The sequence below is a fragment of the Clupea harengus genome, chromosome 15, assembly GCF_900700415.2.
Source record: "Clupea harengus chromosome 15, Ch_v2.0.2, whole genome shotgun sequence".
In the NCBI taxonomy this organism is placed as follows: Eukaryota; Metazoa; Chordata; class Actinopteri; order Clupeiformes; family Clupeidae; genus Clupea; species Clupea harengus.
Genome location: NC_045166.1, coordinates 9,905,579 through 9,923,029, shown reverse-complemented (window position 1 = coordinate 9,923,029; position 17,451 = coordinate 9,905,579). Strand labels below are relative to the sequence as shown.

General features: G+C 45.0%; 1 protein-coding gene across 2 annotated transcripts in view; it reads left to right on the top strand.

Annotated features, from left to right (window-relative positions):
* The window catches only part of gtf3c2 (general transcription factor IIIC, polypeptide 2, beta), a 31,046-nt gene extending 14,517 nt beyond the window's left edge, over positions 1-16,529 (top strand). For both annotated transcript variants that reach the window (XM_031581352.2, XM_012819278.3), the window contains exons 14-19: positions 7,106-7,267; positions 7,870-7,957; positions 8,315-8,443; positions 9,202-9,369; positions 11,349-11,456; positions 15,736-16,529. In XM_031581352.2, coding sequence (XP_031437212.1) covers positions 7,106-7,267; positions 7,870-7,957; positions 8,315-8,443; positions 9,202-9,369; positions 11,349-11,456; positions 15,736-15,957 — 877 coding nt within the window. In that variant the 3' untranslated portion in view covers positions 15,958-16,529. The remainder of the gene's footprint in view (positions 1-7,105; positions 7,268-7,869; positions 7,958-8,314; positions 8,444-9,201; positions 9,370-11,348; positions 11,457-15,735) is intronic.
* The last annotated feature ends 922 nt before the right edge of the window (positions 16,530-17,451 follow it).

Below are 17,451 nucleotides of genomic sequence, written 5' to 3'. Positions count from 1 at the left end.
GTCCAAAACACACCTGTCCAAAAGAAACTGTCTGGGAAGGCTGTACCTTCATTACCTTTCATGCACAATGCAGCCAGTCACTGTGTGTGTGTGTGTGTGTGTGTGTGTGTGTGTGTGTGTGTGTGTGTGTGTGTGTGTGTGTGTGTGTTCAGGAAGTTTCAAACAGTCCTTCAGCTCTATACACCATGCTACTTGAGGCTTTCGTACTTTTTACTTATTTTATCTGTGTGTGTGTGTGTTTATATTACCTTTTGCCTGAAGGGATTTCACAGATCCTTGTGCAGAAGGTTCTCAGTACATTAACCACCGTCAGCCAGAGACAGATGCTTTCACTCAGTGACTTGCGCTGAAATTTCATTCCCATTCCATCACTGCTGAGGGAATTGAATTGTGCTGTGAGGAGTCGATGCCAATTACAAAGCCCAGCAGGATTAGCGCACCTTAACGACCCACAGTATCATCTCAGGGTCTTCCTTCATGCATGCCCTGCTGTACAGTTATATAGACACTAGCCTCTAAAGCATGTCTGTGTGCACACATGTAGCACACATAATGGTACATATGCTAGCCCGGGCGCTCACGCTCACACTCACACTCACACTCACTTAACACACACACACACACACACATTGTCATGGATTCATTCAATTTCCATTGCCTGACAAACGGTTTCGAAATGTTAAAATCCGTCTAATAACTTCAGAAAGTTTCCCTGATGTAATCCCAGCACAGCGTATCGGACAGTGATGACCTTATGTGGGGAGAGTGCTGCAATAGCCGCCGCTCTGCTCTGTGCTGGGCTGGGCTGCGGGATGCTGTGGGATGCTCCAGTGGGCCGTGTCATAAAAGCTCGTTTAGGTAAATGACAGCCTATCCTGGCCCCCGGCGGTAGCCCATTGAGGCTGGGAGAGAGAAGCTAACCTGCAGTGCTCCGGCGCCTGCCAGAACCAGCGCCACAGGTCCGGAATTTCAATGAGCACGTATAGACACACACTCACACACACACCTATATGCATGCTGTTGCACTTCTTCATACACATCTTCATACTGTATACAAAGTGTGTGTGTGTATGAGGTGGTGTTTGAGGCAGTGTAACTGCAAACACACACACTGTATACAGTATAACTGTGGATTGTGTTTGTGTGTATGTGAGACAGAGAGAGAGAGAGTGGGGGAGAGACTGACACACACACATACACACACAAACACAACATCCCCCCCCCTGTTACACACACACACACACACACACACACACACACACATATTTGTACACACAAGCAGCAGACTTAAGGAGGCTGAGGGTGGCTCAGACCAAGCAGATGGCGGGAGGGGGGTGGGTGGGGGTTGTGCGGTAAAGACGCAGGCGTTGTGTAAGAGGGGCTGGAGCATGCAGCCATGTTGAGTTGTGTGTAAACACACACAGCAGGCCGCAGTCAGGAGCCGGGGGGGGCTCAGCTGTCTGCCGCATCCCCCCCCCCCCCCCCTCCTCTTCAACAAACCCCCACCTCCCCGGTCCAGATGTCAGGGCGAGGGCATGCGCCCGCCTGGAGCAAGAGCGCATAGCATCAGTCGCAGCTCTCGCCTTCTGCACATGACATCCGAACTCTCCACTGCTCAGATCCACACTGCGGTTACACACATATTGCTTGTATCACTACACGCAGTCGCTTAGGCAGAAGCCTTTATCCACAGGCTTTTGCAGTTTTTTGATGGCCATTTATCTTTGTTCATAAGCTGTTGATACTCACTGCTGACTGTGGAAAGTATGATTAGTCTTACTCTTACAATGTGAGCATGTCTTCATAAATGACCTTTGTGTAGATATCACCATATCCTGATACAACACCACCACTCTGGAACTACATTTTGCGTACTTGCGTACTCTCACATAGGACTGGTAGTCATGATTCTCGATCCTATGATTAAGCCTAGTCCTAGATGCAGAACAACATGCTCAAGTGTCTCTGGTAAAAACATGTGATTTATCCAAAGACTAGGCAGAGTTTCGGTATACACCACCAGACCATACAGTGGTTTACGTTAAGACTTGGGGGGGGGGGGGGGGCAGGGGATCTTGCTGTGAGCACATCCTGACGGACCTGCGCTGTGTCACCTGACGTTCCCTGTGTTTAGCCCTCACCGCTACGCTCACCTGTTCCTCTCTGGACCTGTGCCGTGCGGTCAGTAACCCCTTCCCAAATCATATTTATGGCTGCTACAGGAGGCCCAGTGCTGCACGTGTTAATGAACTCATCATTTACACCTGTGGTGAAGGCTACAGGACACTGCGCCCGGAAAGCACAGTTAATCTGCAGAGTAACAGAGCGGCAAAAACTCATTATGAGCGCCCGCTCCATAGAGAGGCAATGTCCCCAGGAGGCCTCACACCCCTCAGTCACTCTCTCTCTCCATCTCTCTCTCCTTCCTTCTTTTATTCTCTCATTGTATCACTCTCTGTAATTCTATGTTTCTCTCTCTCTCTCTATCTCTCTCCCATCTCTCTCTTCCTCCTTCTTTTATTCTGTCATTGTATCACTCTCTGTAATTCTGTGTTTCTCTCTCTCTCTCTCTCTCTCTCTCTCTCTCTCTCTATCTCTATCTCTCTCTCCCTCCTTCTTTTATTCTGTCATTGTATCTCTCTCTGTAATTCTGTGTTTCTCTCTCTCTCTCTCTCTCTCCCTCCCTCTCTCTCCCCCTCTTCCTTTTAGTCTCCCATTGTATCACTCTCTGTAACTCTGTGTTTCACTCTCCCTCTCTCTCTCTCATTCTTTAGTTCTCATTTTCCCTCTCTCTCCCTACATTACTCTCTCTCTCTTAATAATTCTCTCACACCCACGTTGTTATCCCTCTCTTCCTCTCTGTCTCTCTGCATGTGACCTCTATCTGGTGCTGAAGCTATAGAGATCCATACACCCGTCATTAAATCTGTGGACTATAATGTAAGCAAACAATAGCATGTACAGTGCCCTCCACAATTATTGGCACCCCTAATGAATATGAGCAAAACAGGCTATGAAGAAATATGTCTTTTCTGTTTATCCTCTTGGTCTTTCACTCAAAATATTCACAAAAATCTTACCTTTTCATTGAAGTAAAATGATTGAAAGAAAAAAAAATTGTTGACATTAAATAAATATATTTCCCCAAAACATGTGTGCCACAATTATTGGCACCCCTTAATTTAATGTTTTGTGCAGCCTCCCTTTGCCAAGATAACAGCTATGAGTCTTCTCCTATAATGCGTGATGAGGTTGGTGAACACATGGAACGGGATCTGAGACCATTCCTACATGCAGTATCACTCCAGATCCTTCAGATTCTGAGGTCAACGTTTGTAGACTCGGCTTCAGCTCATCCCACAGATTTTCTATGGGGTTTAGGTCGGGGGACTGTGATGGCCATGGCAAAACCTTTATTCTGCGGTCGGTGAACCATTTTTGTGTTGATTTTGAGGTGTGCTTCGGATCATTGTCCTGCTGGAAGGTCCAACCATGGCCTATTTTAAGCTTACTGGAGGGGGCTGTTAGATTTTCATTTAATATCTGCTGGTATTTGATGGAGTCCATGATACCATGTATCCTAACAATATGTCCAGGGCCTTTGGAAGAAAAACAGCCCACAACATCAAAGATCCGCCACCATACTTCACATTGGGTATGAGGTGCTTTTCTGTATGGCTATCTTTCTGTCTACGCCAAACCCACCTTTGATTTTTGTTGCCAAAAAGCTTCATTTTGGTCACATCTGACCATATAACTGGGTCCCATTGAAAGTCTGACTTACATTTGGAAAACTGTAGGCGCTTTAGTTTGTTGTTGATTGACAGTAGAGGCTTTTTTCTGGCAACCCTCCAAAACAACTTGTGGTGATGTAGGTGGTGTCTTATAGTAGTTTTGGAGACTTTCTGACCCCAAGACTCAACTAACCTCTACAATTCTCCAGCTGTGATCCTTGGAGATTCTTTTGCCAGTCGAACCATCCTCCTCACGGTGCGTGGGGTCAATGTACAGACATGTCCTCTTCCAGGCTGATTCTTAACATCTCCTGTCGCTTAAACTTCTTAATTATTTCCATGATAGTAGAAATGGGTATTTTCAACTGTTAAGAGATTTTCTTGTGTCCATTTCTTGATTTGTGCAGCTCAACAACTTTTCGTCGCACATTGTCACTGTGTTCTTAGGTCTTTCCCATAGTGATGAATGACTAATGGAATTTGGCCTGTATCACCTCATATTTGTACGCCAGTGGAACAGGAAGTCATGGTTGACCTCTTAAGAGTTCCTTATCAAACAGGTGAACTTAAAAATGTAAAACATGACTGGAAATATACTTCAGTTAGATTTGAATTATAAGATTTTTCTAGGGGTGCCAATAATTGTGGCACACATGTTTTGCGGAAAAATATTTATTTAATCTCATCAGTTTTTTTTCTTTAAATAATTTTACTTCAATGAAAAGGTAAGACTTTTTTGAATATTTTGAGTAAAAGACCAAGAGGATAAACAGAAAAGAAATCTTTTTTTATAGCCTGTTTTGCTCATGAATATGAGCAAAACAGGCTATAAAAAAAGATTTCTTTTCTGTTTATCCTCTTGGTGTAACTAGGGGTGCCAATAATTGTGGAGGGCACTGTAGTTCTGCAGGACATGACACCTCAGAGGTGTGTGTGTTTCACATGCATCATACTTCGCCATCTTTGCTCTTTGTTGGCCTTCTGTAGCTAATTGCAATGTACTGATATGAAAATAATTCATCAGTGCCTATGTGTAATTGTATTGGACAAAACTTTCTAAAATCAGTTCTGATTACACAATATTTAAATCTAGGCATGTTCATTTTTTTTTTTAAATGTACTCTACTGAATTACTTTCTGGCCCTACAAACTAATTATGTTAGTTGTCATGAAGGTTTCCCTTTAGCAGAGCCTCCCTATGATGGCCAAGCAGGGACCAAACCTGGCAGTTTTGCTTTATGTTTTTGCCAAACTGCTGAGGTAGGGCCACCTGGCAGGAATACTGCTCACTGCACACCCACTTTAGAGTGGTTTGTGGAGGCATTCGCGCCCGAGGCATCGGGGATGCCATTTTGTATCCTGTCAGCTCCACTACTCTCCCCCACCACTATGGATTCACACACACATAAAGGCATTGAAACAACTGGCCAATAGCCGATAATACTTATGTTTAAACTGCTAGACATCCATGCATTATTTATTGGTAACATTATGCTCTAACCATTTTATTGTATGAATGCTGCGTTTTTTCTTGCTGTGTTGGCCTTAGAAACGACTTTAGATCAAGGCTCGTATAAGCAAGGCATGCTCTAACACATCGGTTCCCAAACTGGGGTACGCGTACCCCCAGGGGTTCAGGGGGTACGCGGGGAGAACATTCGATTTGCGTTTTCAAAGTGAAAAAGCCCATTACATTTTCAAACGGAGCTATAAATAGACATGGAATCTTAAATAGTCCGAATAGCCAAGTCGCATTGCGAGAAATAGGCTACTCATGTATACCCATGTTCAGCGAAACAATTACACTGCCAAAAATAGCTACAGGTAGGTTAGTGACCTACCCTGACAGTTTGAAGTGTTATAGGCTGAATATGCGCGCGGGGGTAGGGGGCGTGGAAGCGGCGGTTAGTGACCTACCCTGACAATTTCACAGTTTCAAGTGTTATATGCTGAATATGTGCGTGGGGCAGAGGTTCCGCTAGAAAAAAATGTTGCTGATCAAAGTGACATTTTAATGATAAGCCGGTCAAATATCTATTACTGCTTATAAATTAGCCTATTGGAGAAAACTGAAGGCAGACTATGTAGCTTAAAGAATGACATAATCAGGTCGTATAGAATGAAACATGTTTATTTGCCTAAGTTTACAATAAAAAAAGAAAACATGAATGTCTAATGCGTGTCAATAAGTGGCCTTTAATCGCAACCAGCTGTGGCGTTAAATTGAGCGCCGCAACATGGTAATTCCTCTGACTATGTTCAATGAGAGCAGAGATTCTAAAATTATTCGACCCTCTTGTGAATCCGTTGCGTCGTCCTGCCGTCTCGAACAGAACATTTTATCATTACCATCAATTACCTCGCACATTAGCCAAGGGAACTTGTCACTCCATTCCGACCTAAACGCCCGACACTTCGGCCTTTTCTCTGGTGGAGCTGTCCGAACATCTATGGCTTCAGGTATTACAGGTTCATCCTCATCAGACGGTTCACCCTCATCAGTTGCGTTTGGCCTCTGACAAAAGCTTTTAAGGCTAGTCTGCTTGGCCATGTTTGATCCTTTTCACTCAGTTCGCTCCTTGTTTATAATCGACGGTTTGCGCTTTATTTAAAATGCAGCATATGAGTGTTGTTTAATAACTTTCAAGCAGCAAAATAGCCTGTTCCTTTAAAACATAATAAAGGCAGTGCACATTATAGGCCTAGATATTATAAATATTCTCAAATTGCGATTGTGTTTGGAGGACGGGATTTTTAAGCAATTCCAATCGGACAATTTGACGGGGCGGGGGGGGGGCGTGGCGGTGGTTACAAACGTGAAAAAAACGGGGGGGGTACGTAGCTGGAGATTAAATGTCTGAAGGGGTACGGGACTGTAAAAAGTTTGGGAACCACTGCTCTAACACAGCGGATGCCAAAACAAACGTTTCTGTTTTCACTTTGGTGCCTGTGTTTGATTTTCACAGACAGTATGCTTCAGTATGCTTCTTTTGGCCTCGGAGTGTGTGTTTTAGGACTGTGTATTGGCAAGAATCTGGCGATATAATACACTGAATCATAATGCGTATCACGATATATTGTTATACTGTAAGCATTTTTTTAGGAAAGCTGTCATAGTATAAAGAACACACAACCATACACATTTATCACAGTCCGTGTAACATCCAACATCATGGTACTACTTATTGAGCAATCTGAGCAAAATGATTTCCCTATATGAGAAAAAAATAAAACTCAATACAGAGTTCTTGAGAATCAACACAGTATCACAAAACAGAATATCGTGATACTCAATATATCAATATTTTCCCAAACCCCTAGTGTGCCGTAAGCCTAACACTGTTCCCTTCTCTGCTTCCTCCCCTCTGTAGTGATCACATGGTGACAGCCGGAGACGACCGCATGACCAAGATGTGGGATTTGCAGAGAACTCATACACCCCTCTGTGCGTTCAAACGCTTCCTGACCACCGAGGCCATCTGGCCCCTGCGCTGGTCCGGCGTGCTCATGTCTCAGGAATGTTCCTTCGCCACGTGAGTCTCTTCCGTCACGTCTCCTCCGTCACGTCTCCTCCGTCATGTCTCCTCCGTCACGTCTCCTATGTCACGTCTCCTACGTCACGTCTCCTCCGTCACGTCTCCTCTGTCATGTCTCCTCCCTCATGTCTCTTCCGTCCCATCATCTCTTTGATATATTTTCTGTCTCGTCTCTCTCTCTCTCTCTCATGTGATTTCGGTCACATCTCTGCTTGGATATCTTGCCCTCTCTGACTTACTCTCACACACACATACACTCTGTCATTCCTCAGCGTTTTTGCCAAGATAAATGCCAAGACACAACACAACACAGCTCACCTTACATTATTGTAACGAGATTGGTAAACACTTATGTACAGTTTGTATAATGAACTCCTCTGTAACTTCTCCTCTGTCACATCTTCTCTTTCATGTCACATCTCTCCTCTGCTCATGTACTCAGTCATTATCTCTCTCACACAGATTTTCTCCCTCACACACATACTTAGTCTGTTACATTCCTCAACATAAATGGCAAGACTCGACAAAGCACAACATGCATGAACTTGGTAAACCGTTATTTACAGTTTGTATAACGATGTTTTGTTTCCTTAATGCAGGCATGGGCAGCAAGGGATCCATTTTGTGGACTCAGGGTTCGTTGGGTTCAAGCACTTATTCGTGCTCCCGAGGAAAGCCACCCTTTGGGTAAGGGAATTCACTTCTACAGACTGATTTAGATATTCTGTGTTCTCTGTGTTCTTCTTTTCCAGGAATCCTGTATGTTCCATTCAGAACTCTTCGCTTGTCTCTTTTGTTACTGCCTATTGTCTTTTGTTAATCGTGGACACCTGAGTTTCATATTTACTGTACAGAACAGGTATTAAGTTGCAGTTGCATTTTTTTTTTTTGGAAGCTTGAGTGGAATTTTTGGAGACTCCATGCCAGCATTAATGAATGTTAATCCAAGCATAGTGTTCCATCCTGGTTTATATGCAGTGACACTTTCCATGTCTGTAATTCAAATTGTTCACACCCCCTGCACTGCCTTCTCCGGGTTTTCAGAGCCTGTCCCTGTCAGAGTGGCTGAACAGCTGCGTGACGGCGGACAGCATTGGCGAGATGGTCATGGTCCTGATACCAACACTGGGCATGACCGGCATCAACCTCAAGAAGACCTCTGACCGCAGATTTGTACGTAGAACGCCCAAGATGGCTCTGTCAAGTTGAAAAGATTAACTGCTTTTTTTTGTCTTATGTGTCTGTCTTTTGAAGTGTCCACACTTTGCTGATCGTTGTGATGCATGCACAATCTGTTGTGGCACACAGCGTGCACGCCCTGCATCTTTAGTAAAGCTCAGGCTAAACGTAACTCGATAAGTAAATACCACATGATTTGTAGATCTTTAATTTTCACTGAAGATTTTTCAGACACTCAGTAGGTGCTTTTAAAATGAGTGAGTAGAACAATGCTAATAGCGCACATAATACCATCATCCCGCTCAGCCTCTATTTTCCAACTGAATGTTGTAATGCATTCACGCCGTACGTTTTCATGTCAGGATTTTGAAATCATTCTAAAGTATTCTGTTTGACTCTGCATTATATCAATGGCACACTTCCGCTGCTACTTCATTCTAATCTGGCTTTTAGTCCGACTATTGACTAAATATTAGGCCGCTTGTTAATATGCGGACAGTAGGTTGTTGTACTGTGTCTGAATCCACAGTTCTAACGCAGTTCCATAGTCCTTACACAGTTCTTGAACAGGCCCTGGACCTTAAATAGGCCTAATCAAAATGGAGATCCACGTCGTTCATTGTTTTGATAGGAGCACTCACATAGTCCCTGGGTGCATTAAACCTTAGTGAGCAGGAGAATGTTGGGTGGTGTACGTTAACTAATCCTCGCTGTCACATCTGAACTTTCCCGCGCTCTCGTCTGCTCCTCAGCCAGTGTACAGGGGCGAGATGGTGCGCTTCAGTCCTGAGGCAGAGACAGAGAGGGGCGAGGAGGATGGTGACGGCGGCGGTGGTGGTGTGAAAGACCCAGAGGCGGAACCCAATACCTACCGAGAGGCGGTCAAGAAGTACCACATCCACTTCCATGACTCGGACATGGTAGGTTGAACTTTCTCTCTCACACACACACACACACACACACACACACACACACACACACACACACACATACATACACTCTCCACATACACTCTTCACACACACACACACACACACACACACACACACACACACACACACTCTCCACAAACACACACACATACACTCTCCACACACACACACACACACACACACACACACACACACACACCGATATCTCCCTTTACGGCCCCTTATCTGGCTCCCCCAGTTGCTGGGGGATGTGGTTGACCTGCTGGCCTCTCTAATGGCCTGTGGGGGCGGGTAGGTGGTCGTTCCCAGATCCCATTGCTCACTACATTAATCATTCATTTCATCAGTTAATTAAGTGGTTATTAGTGAGGGGCCCCGGTATCTGCCCACTCCCAGGATGGTCCCCAGTCTATCAGGGGCCTATTTCTTACAAGTACCACAAAAGGCACGTCAGCGTTATCTTTAAGTGAAAGAGTGAGAGGGGTTCTTTTAAATTGCAGTCTTTGTAGAAAAGATCCTACTATCCGAACTATGATGCTTCTGTGTAAACAGAGCTCTGTTTAAAGCAGCTAGGGTCCTTTGTTGTCCTTTTATGTGTGTGTGTGTGTGTGTGTGTGTGTGTGTGTGTGTGTGTGTGTGTGTGGGTAGGTAAGAATGTGAGTGTGTGTGTGTAGGTGATCTTAGTCTGTATGTTTGTGATTCGAGTTAAGTGTGTGGGTGTGTATTCATCCGTGTAAGTAAACTAGGCCCCATCCCACACGCCGCTAACACGCGTCCTCTGAGTGTGGCGCGGAGGCCGGGACTCCATTCCTCAGACACACCTGAGCGAGCCGTCGAGCACAAGGCCAGAAGGGCATAGAGGGCCCTGGGGTTGCCATAGAGACACTGTCACACACACACACACACACACACACACACACACACACACACACACACACACACACACGCGCATTAGGATCTTGCCCGGTGACTGCACCACAGTGAGGGATATTGTGTTGATTAAGTGTTGCACCCTTCATTAATTTAAAAAACCCGAGCCATCCCCACCCTTTCTCCTCCCTCTCCACCCACCCCCCTGTCCCTACCACTCAGGCCCCTCCATCTGTTCCCCTGCTTTTCGCTTCAGTGAACCCCCCCTTCCACAACCCCACCATCCCTCCCCTCCACACTCTCTACTGTCACAGCCCACTGAGCATGTCCATTACCCATAAACCCCCCTTCAGGACATGGCTCCAGCACCCAGGACCCCCCCCCCCCATGATCTCCCTGACAGAAGGATGGGAGGTTTGTGTGTGTGTGTGTGTGTGTGTGGGGGGGGGGCATGGACTGCTAATTGAATTCTCCTCAGTCAACCCCCACCTCCACACCTCCTGACTGAAAAACAGGAGCCACATTTGCTCCACAGTATGGCCCTCCACAATCGGCTTGTCTCACACACACACACACACACACACACACACACATACACATACACAGGCATAGCCAGCCGGGTCCCCTTATGGCAGCCTTGGCAGCCTCAATGTATTATCCGTCTAGGAACAACTCCGTCACACGCAGGGCTCCTGTCTGCATAAAAACCAGGGCTCCCTTTGTGCCTGTTTAGGTTAGCCTGGATTTGATGTAGCCTACACAAGCCTAAGGTTAGGCCTAGGTTAGCCTGGGTTTGATGTAGCCTACACAAGCCTAAGGTTAGGCCTAGGGTTGGTTTAGCCTATACAAGTCTGCAAAGTTGTTTTTCATAATTGTCTGCACGAAGTGATTAGGTGGAGTCGCTCTAGGAGTGTGATTCCTGAAATCATCGACCAAGGTAACAAAGAAAGGAGGTTCAAAGTGATGGTCCCTCTTATCTGAGGGTGGTCATTGCACAGTAATGCATTCAGGAAACATTCTGGTTGAGTAGAGGTTGGCCTGACTCGTCCTTATCCCACTCTCTCTCTCTCTCTCTATGGTTCTGGCTTCTTTTGCAGAGGAATTTCAAAGGCGCCGCGAGCCGACCCAGCACCAAACTGATGCGCAGCTCAGAGATGAAGGGGGCCATTAAGATTGACCGAATGCCACTCACTTCAATACACAAGGTAAGTGTGTGTGAGTGTGAGTGTGTGCGCGTCTTCCCATTAGTGCTCATCAACTGAATGCAGGGATTAAAGTATTCCGGCACCGTGCCGGATTTCCGGCGTGCGGCGTTTGGTTGCGAAAAAAAATATTTTATTACATTTTTATTTTTATTTTTTTAAACACGTCTCGATATCATCACCATCACTTTCGAGTTTATGAGTTCGTCTGCCAATGAAATGAAAGAAGCACAACTCTCCCGCTCTCAAAATAACATTATTAGCCAATCAGAAGTAGATTGGGGCGGGTCTTGGGAAAATGTGCTTCAAACACCGACTTTTCTCTATCGCTCTGCCTAGCGTAGATGCCCGAGTAGAGAGACATCACACCAAAGGAGAGTAGGATGGAAAGTAAGTTCATGAAAGTAAATGGCGCTGGGCATGGATAGAAGAGATGGGAAGGGAAGGACAGTAAGCCTTTTGGTAGCTGGTGTAATGAGTATATTGTGCTTGAGAAAGCTAATATATGCAACTAGCTCTCCAACACACAACGTTGTTGTGAGCAACATCCACAGCTGATGTACCGGCATCAATAACTGACCGTGTGTGTGACGTGTGTTTGACTAAACTGTCAATATCCAATCGGCATGCCGCTATTTTAACACACACGGCATAATACCAGAGTTTAAAAGACGTATTTCGGAAAAGTAAAAAAAAACGGCATGTTTTCCTTAAATGTCGACGAAGCCACCAACAAGTACATGGACTAAGTCCTGTTTTGTATTTATTTCCCAACATTAAAGTTACCAGTTCTTGTAACATTTTAATGTTTTGTTTGTTATTTATTTTATTGATACATTCTCTATTAACAAAATAATTATGGAAATGTTGCAATATAAAACTACATTATTATCTACAGTTCACTGTTGCACTTTAAGTAAATCGCTGTCCTTTTTCATATCCTCAATGAAATGGTTGCAAATCAAATCTTCTTCCACTGACATACCCTTATAACATGTCACCTTGTGATTGTAGGTCATCTTGTAACCTTTCAAGGACAAAGCTTAGCAGCAAAACTTGATATCAAAAGAAATCGTGAATGCGAATGTGTTAGTACCATATTGTAGTGAGGTGGAGTACTATTGCTGACCTTTCTTGGGATTGCAGTTTCAAAAGTCTCACCATAATCTGCAATCATTCATTTCTAAATGTTTGTTTGTTTGTTTGTTTTTTTGACCCTGCGAATGTGTCCATGCCACGGGACACGACCCCCCCCTCCCCCCCTCCACCCCCCTCCCACACACACAAAAAAGTTCAGGCTCAGGATTTTTTTTTGCTTTAACCCCTGTGAATGATCAGACACGATCAGCATGTTTGTTTCTAAGAGCATGGTATGCATGAGCGTGATCTTCCACTTAAATCAGATCCCAGATCAGCGTCCAGCCCACGTACCACAAGAGTAAACACCACAGACACAAACTTCTCGAGTAAATAAATAAATCTATAAACTAATTTCATCTCTGACCTCACGCTGTTCCTCCTCTTCAGACTTAATCGAACAAATCTGCGTGTCGTGCCTCTCCCCCCCCCCCCCCCCCCCCCCGCCATTTTAAACAACCTATCGTTCCCGGGAACAAAGTCATCAGGGCTGAAATTGAATCCGAGTTAATGGGAACGCACGACAAGCCTTTCCCACGACACGGTCATGAGCACAGTGTGAGCAGACATGGCTTCTGGCCGCACGTTAGTGTCCTTACCTCTCCCCCCCCCCCCCCCCCCCCCCATTCCATCTCCATACTAATACACTACTGTTTCCCTGCCTGATGATGCGGGTGTGCTGTTTTGTAATATACGTGTGTCAAAAATGTGGGTTTGGCCAAAAAAGCTCAGAGACAGAGTGAGGGTTCAAAATATAAAGTTTTAATATCTTTTAAATAACCTGGAGAATTGCTAAGCATCTCAATTATAAGAGGACAAACAGCAACAGTCTCCAGGCATATCACCTGCTCCGCCTCTAAATGGGGTAGAGGACAATATTCAGCAGTACAAAGCTCAATAAAAAATACCTGCTTAGCCTCTAAATGGGGTAGAGGTCAAAACTCAGCAGTCAAAAAGGGTCCACAGCGAAACACATACCTGACAAGACTAGACTTACCAAACTAGACAGAACACTGAACATATATACATCTGGCGGCCAGCACTATTTTTACACACGGGGAGTAGACACAAACACTAAACGATACACAATAACAAGATAGCCCCCGAGACACGAACATAGCATTTCTTCACAATCATAAAACAAAGAGATAACTACGTGTATGTAATAAAATAATGTCTGAAAGGTTTGTAAAACCAACCACTTTATCCAGGTGGTCTGGCCCAGACCATTTTTCGTGTCCCCTCTGCCAGTCTAGGCAATTAGCAGTGTCCATGAGGTGGATCCAATTGTAATCAGTGGTATGAGTGTTTGTGTGTGCGTGTGTGTGCAAACCATGTCTGTTTGGGTGTGCCAGTGGTTGCAAATATGGGGCAGGAGTGTGCAGTTCATGTGCGGTCGCACCACGACCGTCACAGCGCCCCATGCTGTAACATATGCGTATACACCCCCTCTTTCTTGGGTGCCTGGCAAGCAGAAATGTTGGGAATGGACTGCTTTTGTCCCCGACGGTGCGTGTTTGTGTGTGTTTGTTTGTTTGTTTGTGTGTGTGTCCTGGCTCTATAAAAGGGTTTAAAACAAAAAAAAGTGTCTTGGACCCGAGCAACACATACTATTCCAGCCAATCAACAACACTGCTTCAGGAACTCTGAAGGATGGGCAGCATTTGCATTGGCTGTTGAGTTCCAACATAAACAACCTTTGGCCAGGATCGAGAACGGCTCCTTTAAGAGCGCTGCTCCCCTTTCCCCTCTGGCCCTGGCTAGGATGGAGAGAAGGGCTGTGGAGTGATGCCCCGATGGGCAGAGGTGGAGGGGATGGACAAGAGGGTAATGGGCTGTTAAATGAACATGTCACCCGGGGTCTCAGAAGTGAGAGGAGAGAGAGGAGAGGGATTTGTTGTAAGAATGTACGAATGCTTGAATGAATGTATGAATTTTTATTTTATTTATAAAATGGTCTCAAGCCCAGGTCTTGAACCCCCATAGAGCAAGCACAATAGCGACAGGGATAAGGGGAAAAACTCCCTGTTAATCAGAAAGAAACCTCAAGCAGAACCGTGGCGCATAAGTGAGTGAATGAATGAATGAGAGAATTAATGAATGAATGAACAACAGAGCATGCCATTATTAGAAAAATACAAATAATCTAGATGATTCAATTGCACTTGGCCTAGGTGTGCGTGTTTTTGTAGATGATAAAAACATACTGTATATACTTACATACTGTTAAATGAGGAAAATGGAAAATAGAGCATGCCACTATTAGCAAAAAAGAGAAATAACAGATATCCAAAATATTATCTTCAGCAATACTTGGCCTTGGTGTGTGTGTGTGTGTGTGGATAACATAATCATACTTAACTATATACAGTTATACATGTATATAGAAGTGGATACATGCATAATGCATTCATAAGAAATTCTTAACTTAAGTGGTATCCTGCGTAGAATGGAGGATGTTGTTGTTCCTGCATCTACTCACATTTGTAGTGGTAAAAGTCCCTTTATTCCTCCACCCACAGGTGTTCAGAAACCCCAACCTGGTTGCCTTCAGTTATCTGACTTGGCTAAGATTTGCCAGAGTTGTAACTAACCCAGAATGTTTGCCACGTTTGGACTCTCTGCAGTCAGTGCCTTGCTCCGTTGCTTATGCTGTCTCTCCAGTATCCATTCAGCCTTCTGACCCCCCCCCCTCCACACACACACACTTCAACCCTAACCATGTCTTGTCCCCAGTGTATCCAACCTGATTTATATATGCATAACGAAAAAAGGATCATGTCGAACTAGCCCAGAACAAATTCCTAGATTTAAAATGTTAATAAACGTCACCTCACTGCCTTTGATGTTGTAGTTCCTGCAACTACCCAAGCTTTTAAAAGCTACTTTAGTTTCTGCTAATTCCTGCACCCATCCAGCCTTATAAAAGCCCTTTTAGTTCCTACAAGTTTCGACATCTACCCAGTCTTTTAAAGGCCCTTTTAGGTCACCGCAATTTCTTGTATCTACCCAGCCTTTGAATTGCCCCTCTAGTTCCTGCAAGTTCCTGCACCGGTCCAGCCTTTTAAAAGCCCCTTGAATTCCTGCAAGTTCCTGCACCTTCTCAGGCTTTTAAAACCCCCTTTTAAATGTTCCTTTCACACAGGTGCGCATCAACCCTAACCTGGTTGCCAGTACGTGGGTGCTGTCTGCCGGGCAGTCGGGCCTGGTGCGCATCCACTGCCTGCGCTGCCTGCAGGGCTCCATCATGGAGAAGCTTCAGCGGGAGAGCGAGGTCCAGTTCTCCGCCATGTTCCCCTCTCAGGAAGACCCGGACGCCGCCACCACTGTCCAGAGCACCACAGAGGGCACCGTACTGGTCTCCTAGCGCCACGCTGAAGCAGCTACAGACAGACAGCTGCAAGCGCTGGTCACCACAGAGGCACGAGCTGTAGAGGGGACTTGATTTATACCCCCTTTTTACATGAGTCAGGGCAGAAAGCAAGAATATGGAAATTGAGAGACAGACAGGGCAAGACTGGTGCACAGACAGGTATACAGGTGCATACAGATTCCCTTTCGGTGCCCTCTGCAGATAGACAGGCACACAGGTAGACAGACACAAATGAGAAAAGAGACTGAAGGATCCATTTTCATCTCTGCAAGACCAAGATGGCCTCCTGTCTCAGCTAGTCCCTTTCACTGAGTGGTCAGGTGTTAAAGAAACAGGTAAAGAAACAAGATGAGGCATCATGTGCCATAGTTGTTTTTATATTTGTACAGTTTTGTGCTGTAAATAATTATGGGCCAAATCACTCTTGGAAGAGGCACTTGGAAAGCAACTTCTTTCTCAGTTTGTCCCAATCAAGGGGTCAGTTTTTCCAGTAATCACTAAGGACTTTTATATGTTATTTATTTTGAATGGACTATTGAACTTTTATTAAAAATGACATTTTTCCATTCCTTTGTACGCGTTGCTTATTGTTTTCCTGTCAGTGGCTAGAATGATGATTGCTGTGGAGTTCTTAGTTATGGTCAGTGTGTGGATAGTGTCCATGTTTGCGCCGCCTTCTTCTGCTGCAGGTATCAGTCACTGTCTGATGGGTGTGTGCCTTTCTGCCCGTCACCCACTGCATCAGTCTCCATTAGGGGTCCGGAGATCACAGAAATGTATTGAAAGCACTGAATCATCCAGGGATGGTCCATTTTCAATCGCCAATTACCTGATACATCTTAGGTTTAGATGACAACATGGCTGTGTTGCTCAGAATGGATGTGTGTGTGTGTGTGTGTGTGTGTGTGTCTTTTTGACAGCCACTGGGGAGATGGCTGTAGCTATATCGTCTTTATTGTGTATATTCACCTATATTTAAGGATAATACATTTACAATATCCAGTCAACTGGTACCACTTAAACAGAAACACAGAGGTGTCAAATAGATGGATGCTTTTTTGTCAACCTTTCACACCTGCTTGGCAGACTGTCACAGCTGGGTTTTCTATTCTTCATCACCTTATGTTCTCTGATGCATGAAGAAGCAGTCACAGTGCATACACACATACATAACAGTGCAAAGACACTGAAGTCCTCCCAAATTTTCTGAGCGTTCTACCCTTGGAACTTCCATGAGAAACTTTCCACCGCGTGCACTTGGAGCACTTTGCCTGTATTTCATGCCTAGTGGACGTAGCTAATTAGCCCCCGGTCATCCTGGACTGGAGAACTGCCAGACAGATTAATGTCACTCCCTCCCATCCTGCGACATTAATAACCAGCCTTATTACTGCTCCGCGAGGCACGTGGGTCCTACTGGATGGTAGCGCTTTAAAAGCGACATTCGTCATTGTGTCAGCAGCTAAATGTTTATTTTTACACACGGGG